Here is a 14,310-nt window from a genome sequence, read left to right as displayed (position 1 = left end):
GAAAATAAGCAAAAAAGGTGGAGCAGTTAAAAAAACTAAACCCCTAAAGGCTCACCATAACCATAGTAATGATTCATTATCATGTGTGCTTTTAAAGTGCTGTTGAACACAGCAGACTGTACCCTGGTGCTCCTGTGGTGGCACCACTAGTGTTGTTTTCACTGGGTAAGCACTACAGAAGCAGCAGATAGACAGTTCTGCTTTTTGAGAGATAGGTAATGGCTTTCAGTTAATGAAGGCCCAAATCCTCACCCTTAAGGGCTGTCTTATTGCCATTAGTTCCCTGAAACATCCAGAGAATTGCAGCAGAGGCAGTCTCTTTACTCTCTTTTTAAAATGAGTATTAATATTTAATATTTAAGACAAGAACTACTTTGGACTCATACCACTTTCTCTCTCTATTATCAATACAGTGTTGCAGACATTTCTCATGGAGACATGGATGAAAGCTTCTGGTGAACAATAGCTACTGATTTTTTAATTTTAATTATTATGATAAGAAAGATGTTGTTAAAGCAGCTTTCTGCCTGTAAAAGGTTGTAATAAATGTTAAGCACTAACATTGCAGGCTGTGTAATTATAAATTAATAAAGCTGATTTTGAGCCGTCTCATCACTTCAGTCATTGACTTCAAATAGTGAGTCCTGATGTGCCACTAATCCAGGAGGAAGCCCTTGGGTAGGGTTAGAGAAAGGACAAAGCAGAGAACAGAAACCAATCAGGATGTTTGGGTAGATTTGTTTGGGCATTGAATTCCTGGAAACTTTGACAACCCCCACCTCCCAACCCCTTCTTCTCCAAATGGTGCAATGTGTGGGTGAAAGTAACTGTGTGCAGGTAACAAAACATTCGGTCATCATCACCTGCTTTTAAAGGTGTCCCATGGAGTCACTTGGCTTACACAGAGTGTCGAGTGTGACAGACTCAAACTAACATGCCCATTCTACTGCTGTGGCAGGGGCAGCAACCACTTCCAAAAGCAGCCCATCTCATGTATCACCTTGTGGTATTAACCAGCCCAGAATGGAGAGATTAAAATAAAAGTGCTATTTAACTCATCTTTATTTAAGCTTTGTATTTTGTAGGTAGATTATAGGCAAGATCATTAAACTTTATTTACAGTATAAAATACAGTAGTTTTTATCAATGAAGTAATTTTGGGTGGCAGCATATATTACAACTTGCACTGCATTTGAGGCTGCTCATCTTGATCTAACTACAAGAACATGAAGCCAAGTTTGACAGAATTTAGGGGCAAAAAACAAAGCTCTGTCTTGAATTCACTGGATGTTGAAACACAACGTACCAAAACCGTGACAGATACAAACTTTGCTTTTTGAAATGAAGCTAAAATGTGAGATGGTGGCTAGTCTTAATTTTACATGCTGCTTAATTTGCTGTTGCAGCCACGTTGGCCTTCACAAAATTTCTGAGAGACTCCTCCTGTTCGGTGTCGGGAACGGGACGGGTAGTGCTTGTTGCATTATGCTGGCCTGGAACAACTACCACTACTTCATGCTAGACACACTGGCTGCCTCACCACACTGCAGCGTGCACCTACAGGGCATCCCCTTCCCTGCAGGAGGGAGCGGGGACTGGGGAACACAACGTGTTTCACTTCGGATAGAGACAAAAAGCCTAGAGATGCACTGCCATGGAGTAGCTGTAGGTCTGTTTTCAAATAAGCATACACAAGTGTTGTCTATTATCTACAAATATTTATTTTAACACTTGGATGTAACTACAGGAAGCCCTTGGCACTGATAGAAAATATTGATTCACTGTTAGGTTACAAAAATTTATACATAGCAAAATTTAATGCTCTTTACATAAAAATATTAGACTACTTAAACAAAACTTCAAAAACTCCCAGTAATAGCTACACTGAATTAGAAAAGAATTAGGCTTTAAGACACTGCCTCCATTATTACCCTTATGCAAACACTGGGCTAGAACATCACCTGCATTGCTGTAGAAATGTCTCCTTCATGCAACAGGTAAGAACATACACTAGGCTATTTTGTCATATTTGCTCTACATCAATCAACTTTGCCCCTTTTTTGAAACTGTCAAATTAGACTTCAATATTTAACAAAAAAATTATAGTTGAAGTTAATACCCCCAAAAAATACCTTTTCTCATAGTACTGATTTGAAGGAATTTGTGCTTCCTTTGATGTATATTCAGCAAACAGTTAGAACTATCAAACCACACATCAGCTTAGCAGGGGTATGACTTGAATATTTAATTTTTTCAAATGAATGATGTATTTTTACTTTTTCCCCCCCAACATTTATATATATATATATATCATATAGAACAAACACCAAATATACCATCACTAATACTCAAGATATCACTGAATGCTTCTGAAAAAAACCATTAATTAGAAGGCAGACTTCTATGGGTAATGACTTTAAAATGGCACCAGTTTGTTTGTTTTTCTTTTGTTTTTTTTTTTTCTGAACACCACGTTTTCTTAGTGTGCTAATTAATTTGTAAAAAGGAAAACACATAAGCACTGACTATAAATTTGCTAAGCACCAAGATAGAAAAAGGTGGACATCCTGTATTATTTTTTATGGCTGTAATTTTTATTGTTTGTGTAAAACTCTGCAAACTTTCTCATCCGCTCATTTGGAATAGTCAAATCAGTGTCATTTTAATAAGGTAACACTTTTCGCTTATTTAAAATGTAGGATAATGGTCTCCTGCCACTATATAAATGCTAAGACATTTATAGAAAATAAATATTAAGGCAAAGCTGACATTTATTTTCAAAGAAGGGGATCATTATCCAGACCCAGGGGTCTACATTCCATTAAATAGTTAATAGAAAGATTAAAACTTGGGACATCTGCTCGACACTCAGGTAAGCACAGGGACGTGAGGGCCTCATCATGGACAAGTGTGGCACCAGGGTGGGGTGCTGCTCCTGTGGCCCACGTTCCAAGACAGCCTCCTTGCAACTTGGGAGATGCTGCAGCTGCGCCTCACGTAAGCAGAAGCCTACGTCAGGAATCCCAGCTGGCTACAGGTTTGTTTGGGAGACACTCAATCACACACCGTGCACGTGCCTGTGCCTGAGGTCTGCACAGATCTCCTGCCTGCTGGTTTGGAGCACTTGCCACGGTTTGGTGCAGGACATGATGCTGTAGAACAAGTCAAATGTTAAACACCAAAAGTCTCAAAAAAGAATCATTTGGTCGCTTTTTGTAAAGTGTTGCCTTTTAAAATGCCTGGAATAAACCCTCCATTCTCTGTATGAAAGGATGGAAGATTACCCATGGGAAGATTTCCCTATTAAAGTGTTCCAGGAGCTGGAATGTGAAGCTTTTGCACTTCTCTCTAATTTTGTTTGGTAGACACACATCTGTACTGCAGAGCAGCTATTTGCTGATTTGTCAGAGCTACAGAACTCTTCTGCTGAATTACTGTGGCAAACATTTATGTGTAAGAATTGAGTTGCTCTTTTGACCGAGACTGGATATCCTGAAGCTCCTGCTCTTCTTTTGCTTTGATATCTTGGTAGGCCTGCATTTTGCTTGCATCCTTTAAGTAGGCCCAGTTAGAAGACAGTATCATGAGGAAGTGGATCTGGAAGAGAAGGGTGAGCATGATGGCGAGTGAGCATGTCAAGAGGCAAAGCAAGCTGGTAGTTAGATTAATAGACGCTTTTTAAAACAACAACCAAAAAACCAAGTTATTCTACGTTAATAAGCATTCTGTTATTAAAACAAGCACAGAGGCTATTTTCAAAGATCTCTAGAATTTGGCATGCTAATAATTCAGTTGGTTATTCACAATTCAGAGAAAGTTAGTATAACAATATTAAAAAGAGCTACAGAGTCGTACGGATCAATTAAAATGCAGAATGGGGGGAAGCAGGAAAACAGTTTTGTACGTGGCAATATACGTAATCTGTAACCTATGAGGTGCTCAGAAGAACTGCTTTCTGAGGTTGTGGTGTTTATGCATATCCAAGGCCAGAGCCTGGTATCTCTTTCCCCCCAACAAGCAGATGAGAATTCCACCCTCCCCATGGAAAAGACCTGAAACTGTGAACCGTTTTATTTACACGATCAAGGCTACATTAACACACTGAAAAATTAAACATCAAAGTATGAGTCCAAAACTAAGCAAAAGCATGCAATCTCTGGGTTAAGAAGTCTTAATCCTGTATTTTTATAGCTACATTTTAAACTTCCAATGTCCAACCTCAGGTGAAGAGTTTTACATAACAAACGGTTCTCTTTTTTTAATTATTGTGTAGATTTTTTTCTAGTTTGTGCATTTGTCTCTTGCCAACTTCTTTTTCCCCATACTTCATGCAAAAACATCTACATTTGAAAACACTGATTCACTTCTCTTTTTTTTACCCCCAACAGTGTAAAAAGTTCCTTGTGATCTATGCATGGTTTTGCTTCCCGTGCAGTCATACTTACATTTTTGAGATCTGGCTACTGAGAAATCAGTTACTAAAGTGCAGTCACACAAGAACAGAAGCGATTTATATACCATTGCTTACTAGTTCAGGGTCCAAAAGAAAGAATGTGATTGTTTTACGCAGAGCTAAGACAAGGATATATTTTCTTCTAGAAAGAGCATGATTTGACAATTACTTGGAGTAAGAGAAAAAAATTGACTTCATCATCCATGGAATCACTTGGAACTACAAGCATATTAATTCATAATACCTGGTCTCTGCCAAAAAAGACTGGCACTACTTTACTATTCCTTTGCTTTTGCATTATATATATTGTATGCTTGGGGGTATTTGTATTTGGCTTTCACGCTAAAGAATAAATTAATAATTTTGACCCTGAACTGTTTCCAGTATTTGTTTGAGATGACTGTTAGAAAGCAAGTGGAGACTTGAAATGAAAACATCCCCTTTTCAGAAGGATGCTTTATAAACACCCCTACAGTAACTGAATCCTCTCAACATAAAAAAAATAGCCAGATCTCATCCACATCATAGTTCATATACAAGAAGTCATTTTATTAATCTGATAAGCTAAATGATGCTTACTGAAGCTATTTACAATTACTGTAACAAAATTCAGAAAGCTAGACTTTTAGCCTAGGGTGTCAGTGGTATTTCAAGCTACGCAATGCAGCTCTTTACTGGGCTTATACAATTTAGAATTTAGTGCAGCAATCTTCCCGACTCTTAAACTTCAAAACAGCATAGTTATATGTAGTAGCCATCATGTAGATCAGCTGGTGGAAGAGAACAAAATACAGGAGAGTAAGATACAACAAGGTGACGGCTCAAGCCCACTTGGGCAACTGTTGATACTTTTACAAAAGACGTTGTTCTGAGCTTCTTCCAGGGTGAAGATGCAAGATAAATAACTTGCCATTTATCTGGGGAGGATAACCCAAAACAGACCCTAGGCTATTCTGTCAACAAATTGTGAATGTTACACCTGGGTTTGGCTGGCACAAGGTTAGAAGCTGGCCACTAAAAGAAGCGTTAGACATAGGAAGCAAGTCATCTTGTTAACATCCCTTTTCCCAACTGCTACCTGTAACTGGCATTGCAGGCTTGGACTAGTCAATCTGCCTGGGTCCAGACAAAAAAAACCAAGAGGTTACAAGTGGCTGATCAAATAAACTACAAAAGTGAAAATAAATAATGGACATAAAAGAAGAAATAGTGGATAGAAGTAGGATTTTTCAAAGGACATGCAAATAATTTTTTTCGAAGTATGTGGGAGGCGGGTTAAGATGACTTCTTAAAGCAAAAGTTGGGGACCTGCTGACTTATAATGACCAAACCATAGCAGCAAATAGATTACAGCTCACCCTCCTTAATGTCTAGTATCACTGTTTTTAATATGCACAAAATTCAATCTTAAAGCATCTTAAGCCTGAAATGAACATTTTACATAATAAAACAAAAAAATACTACCCACCAGTGCTATGACAGTGGCACCAGCTCCAGCACAAGCCACAATGAACAGGTGATAAGACATGTAGAACTGAAGAAAAAACATATTAAAAACATTTAGGTAATTCATTGGGATAGTATAAAATGCATTTCAAGTGTTCTAGAGAATAATGGTAATAAACCCATCTTTGTAGCAAGGTAGCAAAGCTTTAGAAAATAAAAATGTTCTGAAATAATTTTCATTTTTATGGATGACATAACAATTATTTCAGTGTTGTGTTTAAAGCAATTCTTTATACTAATATATGAGTTCTCTCCAAAAACTTTCATCACGTTATTTATTACATGATGCCCAAGTAACTTGTAGGCAAAAGCTGCACACAGGTCACATTTCTGTACCTCATTCGTGTTGCAGATGTTCTCTAAAATCGGGCCACAGGCTTTGCCAGGTACAGCATTCCAAGGGATAATACCTGAAATACCACAGCAAAAGAAACCACTAATTTTAGCAATCAACACACACTTTCTGTTCCTCTCTCATCTCTTCCACCCACTTGCCAGTTGTGTTCCCATTCTGGGCATCTGTGCATTGACCAGTACAGCTCTGAGTTGGCAGGAGGAATTAAAACAACTCCCTCAAGTTATGCTTTCTCCTCACACCAAGGCTTGCTGCCAAGGCATGTTCTCAGATGTGGTTTTCCCATATGGCAGCCAAACGGTTGGGTTTTTGCACTTTGGGTCCAGTTGCATGCTGCCTACTCCCCCACTTAGCACCAAGGAGAGAATCTGCATCTCAGAGGTACTTGGCACTTTTCAGGATAGCACTTACTAGATTAAATTCTACTTGAGCAAGTAACTACTGTGGAAGAGTGTGAATTTGGAGCTAGAGGGAAGAATTATGGGATTTTTTTCTGGTTTAGTTCCAATAGGTAAAAAGCATCAAGTGAACACTGCTACAAGAAAATTCAGTCTGATGCACCTCATTTACTCCCAATTACTTTTCTTACAAAACTGAAAGTCTGAAAAGTCAGCAGGATCTAGGAGATCTGAAATAACCTAAACTTTTAGGCCTGTAACAGATGTAAAGTTTAAGCAAAACCCATTTGAATTAGGAGAAAACCAGTTTGTCTCCCCATACAACTTCTCATTTCAACCCAGCTGGTTGGAATTAGCAACTCCGTAGGCAGCAGGTCATTGAATAATTTCAAAAAGATTTTACAGGATTTACTTTAAAGTCAGCTTTTCTGTATCTGCAATATATAATTGAAGCCTTTTAGCTACCACTTCCATCCAAAAATGCGAGGACAGTTCAGTGACAGCAGTAAGTTGCCTGTTAAGTTGCTGCTCTCTCCCATTATGCATTGAAACCCAGATGATTTTACTGATCAGAGCAACAACACAGCCCTATACTGCACTAATACAGCTACCACACAACCAGGAGGAGCAGGAAAGTGGAGGAGCACATCTCCCTTCATTCTCAGGCTTTGCTGCTGAAGGAAATGTCTTCCCAGCCTCTTTCTGTCAGCCGCTAAAACAGGCTGCAAACATTTACCTGATTTGAGTACTTCTTGCTTTTAAAATTAGTATATCTTTTCTTCTACTGGACTTACCTGGACAGGAGAGCAAAACCAAGCTTTCTTACTTTTTCAACTCTGAATCCATTTTCTCAGCTTTGAATGACTTAGTCCAAAGAAAGAAACATTCATAGAAAATGCTAGCTAAAATCAAGCCAAAAGTAATGGTGACAAAAGAACTTCTGCACAAGGGAAGCTGAAAAGATTAACTTCAGGAAAAACTCACCTTAAGGAACGAACAACTTGAAAAGCCTGACCCTATTTTAAGCTATCCTCCCAGTTCCCTCAGATTTCTGCGTGTCATCAGAAAGCAGTATTAATTTATTATTAGTTAAGGCAGACTTTTAATTGCAGGTTTTGGGGTTTTTAACTGAAAGTAATCGTTAGAGCAACGTTCAGGTGTTAACTTCATCTTTAAATGTAAAACAACTTTCTGAAAGGAAAGAATATATGTATGTGGGTTCAAAAACCACAATCTGGTTATCTATTTCTCAGCACTGTTTCCAAGCAGTTTATTCTGAGGCTGATCTATTTTCAAACCTAATACTACAGTATTGGAAACTGCTACAAAATCATTTTAGATAAATGACTTGCCAGTTCAGTTAAATTGATTGCATCTGGAGAGAGAGCAGTGTAATGTGAATTAATTAGAAAAGTAATACTGCATTCAGAGATAGAAGATGCTTTTGCATTTGACTCGTCTGCTAAGGCTGAGACAAAACTACTGAAGGCAGACCGAGGAGAAAGATGAAGCATTTAATCAGGATTAAAATGAGTACCGTATTGCCTGATATCCACGCAGATCTGGTCCCCTGGAACCGTCACATTTGTCTGAAGAGACTTGATGACTTCACAAGTTGACCATATGTTATAGAACATAAAGACAGGCACAGCAGAGAAGCCAAAGACCCCGAGCCAGGCCACTCCAAGCACATAGGTGAGGAAAACAAACTGGGCAGAGAAAACACAAACACTTTGCATTTATTCTTTGAAAAGACTATTTGAATTTTCCTTAAAAATGCTTCAAAATAATCTTTAAGCACACTTGCAGAATGCAGGTAAGAAAACATTTGATTTCCAAGCACAAAAAAATCAGTATTCTCGTTGTTTACAGTTACTTTGGTAGTTTAAGTGCTACTAAGAAAGTAATTCAGACATTTCCTTTTTAATCAGCCTGCTTGAGAAAACAGATGAAAGAGCAGTCCACTGATTTCTCAAGATTCTCTGCTAAGCAGGGATGCTGTTTGTAGGCTAAAACCAATAAAATTCCAACAAAAATCAATTTAAGGTTTTTTTTTTTTAATTAACTATAACACACTAGCATTTCTATGCAACTTGCAAATCAAAACAACACAGTGAATTGATGTTCCAGAGCTCTCCCATACTCTCTGCTTTATTGAAATCAATTTGGAATATAACATTTAAAAATACCTATGTTTGCAAACATGCCATGACCATTAACAGCAGATTAGAAGGATTCAGTTGATATCATACACATTGCCAAGAAGCAAATTAGTTACTCCCCTTAGAGAATCATGGGTTTATCCAGTGAAATTTGCTGGTTTGGGTTTGTTCTTTTTAAAAAAAAATATTCTGTGCATTTTCTTTTGTAAGATTATAAGGTGGGGAACTGATTGCTTTGGAAGTCTCCAGCTTCCCCCTCCCAATTGGCCCCTTCCCTTTTCCCTCCTCTTCTGAGTTTTATGGTGAAACAGTAGCTCTGGCACCAGTTGCTATCTCCCTCCTCATGGAGAGACTAGGATTCGGATCCTACTTGGAAAGCGGGGGAATGCTGTTACATCTTCTGTGTTCTCCTTTCACCATTGGCTGTAGCTGTTCTCTCTTAACTGTAGGTGGACTGGAAAGGCTTTACTTCCAGTAAATCACTGGTGCCCTCCTATCTTACTTAAAACTTGTGTGCTACAGCAAGGATGGGAAAGGCTCTCAGGGGGGAGGTTGTGTCAGTCTGACCCAGAACCACAAGACTGAACTAATGTTGCAGTGGTGGAAGTTTGCATCCTCATAGGTTTTTTTGCCAGATGCACTGAATAATCCCCCAAGCATTAGAGCAAAAGCTGAGCAACTGGTTAGGTTTCAGTCAACAAAAGTGGTGTGTGAGGAGGTGGAAGTGCTTGCAAAACCATGGCCCATAAAACCCCAGCTAGACTTTAATTTATATTCAACTCAACTGAAATACCTCTTTTCCTATTAGATAGTGCCACATACCAGACCTTTATGCTTTATGTGCGAATTAAGGATCCTCTCTTTGGATTTTGGGAAGGACCAAGTGGACCAGGTTAAAGGATTTCTACAGATACACTATACATAAAACATCAGTTTGCATACGTGTATGTGCAAGTGTGCACAAGAGGAAGTGCACAAAGCCTTGAACTCCTAAGAAATAGCCAGAAAAAAAATACACTCATTCTCACATTTAAAGTGATAACTGTGGGAAATGGCTATTCTGTGTTACCAGAGCCAACACAAATAATTTAGGGAAGCTGGAAGTCTGTCTTCTGTAATAACCTTATGCAAGATGGGACTGCCTTTCAGGACCTCACTCAGTAATGTAACAAAGGAAGAAGTAGAGGAGCTCCTGATGAAAGAGGCAAAAGAAAACACCACTGCATGTCCAAAACCTTGTTGCCTGTACCCAGCTGCATTGACTAGTCTGTTAAATATTATATCTCCTTGCAAACCTTGTTCTAAGCCTAGAGTTTTACACAGCAGTATACAGGCACTTTTCCTGTCACTGCCAAACATTAATACGTCTTACAAGAGCTCCAAGCCATTACTGAGTTGGTAAATTCTCTCCTTCACTGTCTGGACAAATATGGGCAAACATGAAAATAGCTTTCTCTCATATTTCCACGTGCCATGCTGGTATTTGTATAACCAGCCGACAATCATGTGCCTGCAACTACTCAGTTGCATAAACAATTGTCTGCACTGATGAGATGCACGCATGTGTATGTTTCTACTTTATTTTGGGTCTTTGAAAAGCACTGCTTTAGATCTAATTTTGCTCCTTGGTGAAGACCATACTTGCTAGAAAAAGAGTGAGTAAATAGCTGCTTAACTGGAAAATTATCAGGTGCCTTATTTTTATTAGCTGTTGGAAAATTCAGTAAGTACCCAACAGCACAGCGGAAAATTGCTAACTCTCGTGAAAATAAACATGCATCTCTTTTGTATTTAACCAGCTGAAAGTATATATTTTTTAAGTACAGGATACAGACTGTATATTAAAATGCAACGATCAAAAGCCTCTTCTCTTTTCACCCACACTTTCCCGTGGGCGATCTGTCATACTGCTTAGCTTCCTCCAAAACTATGAGCTTTGAATTCAGATTTTCAGTAATAGCTTTGAAATCCTGTCTCAGAAACATAGTTATGGCTGTTCTTGCAGAGTGCGCCCTAGGGGACAATGTGGGTGAGAATTTGAAGTTTTATTTTTAGTTAAACTTTGCTTACAATTTTGTTCTAATACAGAAGTATACTGAAGGGAATATGGCTTGTAACTTTAAGGCTTTAAATGTTTCAGCTTTGTGAAAAAGACTCACTATTCTATCTGTATGCCTTTTGCCATCTGCAAATCAGTACTTGACTCAAGTGCAAAGATGTTGTGAAGCTTCATTCATTCATTACTGTTTGTTTGAAGGATCCAGACACTCAAGCAAAACTAACTATGGAAGTCAGAGGCATTACAGTTTGATATCTAAATAGCTCTGCAAACCACAGCCATTTAACATTCTGCCTTTAAGCATCACTGATGTTACATATTTAAAAGCACAAAATTAATTTTGGCTCACATTAAGTGTTTTAAAATTAACAGTCTCCCCCAGTTTAGTTCAGACTAGGGGGTTCACCTTGATGACCGGGGAGGCCACGGCAGCACCCCAGCAGTCCATCTGCAGAATTTCAATTTGACCAAGCACTCCTGAAGTTCAAAGCGGGACCAAGACCAGGGATTGACCCTGACCACCCGAAACGAATTAAAAAAGAAGGCAGCAATACATTGTTGTTCAAAACCACAGGAGTCAAACCAAGCCCAACAGGTTTTAGCCAGCAAAGACTGCTGTTCTCAGTTCTGATGCTACTCACCATTCCACTGATGCAGCGGCCGCAGGCTGTCGTTTTGAACTCTCCATGCAGCTCCTTCACAGCACTTGTTGTATAAAAACCTTCTGCCAAAAGGATTATTCCATATAAGAAGAAAAATGACGCAATGCCATAAATTACATACTGCATTAGCTGTATTCTACAATGGAAGAGAAAAAAAGATATAATTAGATTTCAGTCCTATAAAAACAAAGTCAGTCCTCCCAAGTCTTAATAAATTAGAGAGAACTCTTTTTCTTGAAACAAAGTTCAAGGCTCCTTAGCATTTTAAGCAAGCAGGCTGCAAGAGAGCACTGGTATGACTGCCCCACTTTCCAGGTAAGCAACACTGATGTGCATTAGTCTTGCATCCACCTGAGCATCCCCTGCTTGTGCTGCAGTCCTTATACTGACTAATATTACTCACCAGGTTAAAACTGCAGTTTCACATCTCCATTATGGAGGTTTTCTTTTTCCTGTTACTGATCCTGACACTTAACTTGGGAATGTCTGACAGGGACAATGCAGGGCTTTGAAATGGGCAAAACCTGGAGCTGAACTCCTGGTTGAACTACCAGGCTCCATGGCGATTCTTCAGGTTTAGGGAAAGGAAGCAGTCTCTCAAATTCACTATTTTCACTTGTAAAATCCAGTTAATGTATGTTTGCAAAAATTTTTAAATTCAGCAGTATTTGTCTGATACAAAACTCAGTGAGTATGCAGTGAGTAGTGACTTCTCCTGAGGAGGAATGGTTGTTCTACAGCCTAGAAGGGTACTTCCAAGTGAGCAGGTAGTTTCAGTGCCTTGAGTCACAACAGTGTTGAGCTCCCCATAATGTAAATAAATTTTTTTAAAAATTTATGGAAATGTTTCCATTTTAGGTACTCTGGAACCACCCAGAGAAAAAAGATCTCAGGGCACACAGTATAAGCACCTCCCTCAGATATTATTTGCGAAAGTTCTCGATTCCTTAAAAATCTACCATCTGCAACGATAGAATAGGTAAATGGAAAGAATAACTTCTAAATATTATCAATCAGATCTAGTATCTGAAGCCAATTGTTTTGAAGGATTAGAATGCCAGATCTTCCATACAACACTTCTGGTCTCCAAAAGTGATACTTTGTTATTAGTACAACTTCCCCAGAACTTCTTAAAAGTAATTTGATTGCTGGGAGGGTTATTTTGGATGAAGCTATTCACAGAACAAAGAGGTTAATTTTATGCATCCACATTACCAGTTTTCTAAGGATAAATATATTTTCCTCAGATTTTATTTTCTAATTCTTGCCACTCTCCATTAAGTAGCTGCTAGCACAGATCTCCAAAAAGCATATGCACGTTTTAGCTTAAAGAAAATTGATTACCACCATTTATATAGTTAAATGTTATCCTTGTATAAAAATAGGATATTGCTCATTTAAAATTTTATGTGGGAAGTGTTATATTTGTTTTCCAAACTGATTAAAAATAACAGGATAAATCTGTTGCACCTGTGCTGCAAAGCATGAAAAAATTAATTCAGGATTTAATAGAGTACAGAAGAATTCATTTCAGCATCATTAAGAGTCCAGGAGAGACTCAGTGCATGTTACCAGAAATTAGTAGTAGGAAAAGTGGTTAAAAAAGTCTTTTCCAAAGGGTGTCCTACTAACGTATTTTTCATTTATTTTATATCTCTGTAGGCTTCAATTATTTGCCCCTTTCTAACATCTCTTCTGCCTGCCATGCCTCCTTGGCTCCACAGAACCCAAGCCCTGAGCTGCTTTGGTAGGAATTATGCATTTCCCCAGCTGCTGATGCTGACTTGACAAGAAACATTGTTCCCCAAAATGTGAAACTTGCTGCCTGTTACTGCTGCTTTTGCAATTTCTTCTATTTTGCTCAAACGAAGACTGATACAAGCACAGGGTGTTTTATTATTCAGTTACTGAAGAACAGCTGCTTACAGTTTCTCACTAAAAGTTGTGGATAACTGCAGGGTCCTCGTGGCTCATGCACTGGAGCTGGGGACACACTGCCCAGCCACAGCCAGAGACTGAGTGTGGGCAGTGCTGCGAGGGGGGACCCCAGCGGGGAGCAGTCCCAGAGCCAGTCTGAGCACAGAGGGTCTTATGGAGGGGGAAGCCCTGAAAAGGTGCTGTGGGACTGATGCCAGTGATAGGAGGGCATGCAGCAAACTGGGAGGTCTATGCTTACAAGCATATAAAGGGAGTCAGTGACAACAGAAATTAAAAAGAAAATAAGGAGAATTAAGTGTGCTGTGTTGGACCATGATACCAAAATCTTCAGATATCCTAAAAGCTGGGTCTTTGGGGTAGGTAAGCAAAGTAAAGGTGCCTTGCTCGATGCCCGTGCACCCCAACATGTGCCACGCCCACAGTGCTCACCACAGGAGCCCCCTCTCACAGACATGCATGGCACACTGGTGGGGCTGAGTGCTGAGCACAGGCCCTGATGCTGCACTCCAGACCTTCCTCTGGCCTCATAGGGAAGCCTCGGGAGCGTAAAAGACCCAAATATTTCATGAGTGATTATGTCCAAAGGCTGTGTTTGCAGACCTTTCCAGTTTTTTCTCATATACCAGTCCAGCTTCTTCTGAGAGAGGATGGACAGAACCATGCTTCCCTATTATTCCTGTCATTCCTTCCAACTTTATGTCACCAACGAACACTAAACCTACTCTCAGATTAAAATCGTTACCCCTTGTTTTGTCAAAACAGCCTCTGGTAAAAAGT

General features: G+C 39.2%; 2 protein-coding genes across 12 annotated transcripts in view; one reads left to right on the top strand and one right to left on the bottom strand.

Annotated features, from left to right (window-relative positions):
* OFD1 (OFD1 centriole and centriolar satellite protein) overlaps positions 1-612 on the top strand; it is a 30,291-nt gene extending 29,679 nt beyond the window's left edge. For all 3 annotated transcript variants that reach the window (XM_032679380.1, XM_032679381.1, XM_032679382.1), the window contains one exon: positions 414-612. In XM_032679380.1, coding sequence (XP_032535271.1) covers positions 414-459 — 46 coding nt within the window. In that variant the 3' untranslated portion in view covers positions 460-612. The remainder of the gene's footprint in view (positions 1-413) is intronic.
* Positions 613-1,044: 432 nt separating this feature from the next.
* Positions 1,045-14,310, bottom strand: part of GPM6B (glycoprotein M6B) — a 108,320-nt gene continuing 95,054 nt past the window's right edge. For 5 of the 9 annotated variants that reach the window (XM_032679389.1, XM_032679384.1, XM_032679383.1 and 2 more), the window contains 5 exons: positions 11,575-11,731; positions 8,250-8,421; positions 6,296-6,369; positions 5,922-5,987; positions 1,045-3,597 (listed from right to left, as the gene is read on the bottom strand). In XM_032679389.1, coding sequence (XP_032535280.1) covers positions 3,448-3,597; positions 5,922-5,987; positions 6,296-6,369; positions 8,250-8,421; positions 11,575-11,731 — 619 coding nt within the window. In that variant the 3' untranslated portion in view covers positions 1,045-3,447. Of the gene's footprint in view, positions 5,224-5,531; positions 5,570-5,921; positions 5,988-6,295; positions 6,370-8,249; positions 8,422-11,574; positions 11,732-14,310 lie in introns of all 9 variants that reach the window. The other 4 variants (XM_032679391.1, XM_032679385.1, XM_032679390.1 and 1 more) reach the window with 2 other exon arrangements.

Source organism: Chiroxiphia lanceolata, chromosome 2, assembly GCF_009829145.1.
Source record: "Chiroxiphia lanceolata isolate bChiLan1 chromosome 2, bChiLan1.pri, whole genome shotgun sequence".
Classification (NCBI taxonomy): domain Eukaryota; kingdom Metazoa; phylum Chordata; class Aves; order Passeriformes; family Pipridae; genus Chiroxiphia; species Chiroxiphia lanceolata.
This window is presented reverse-complemented; position numbering and strand designations above follow the sequence as displayed.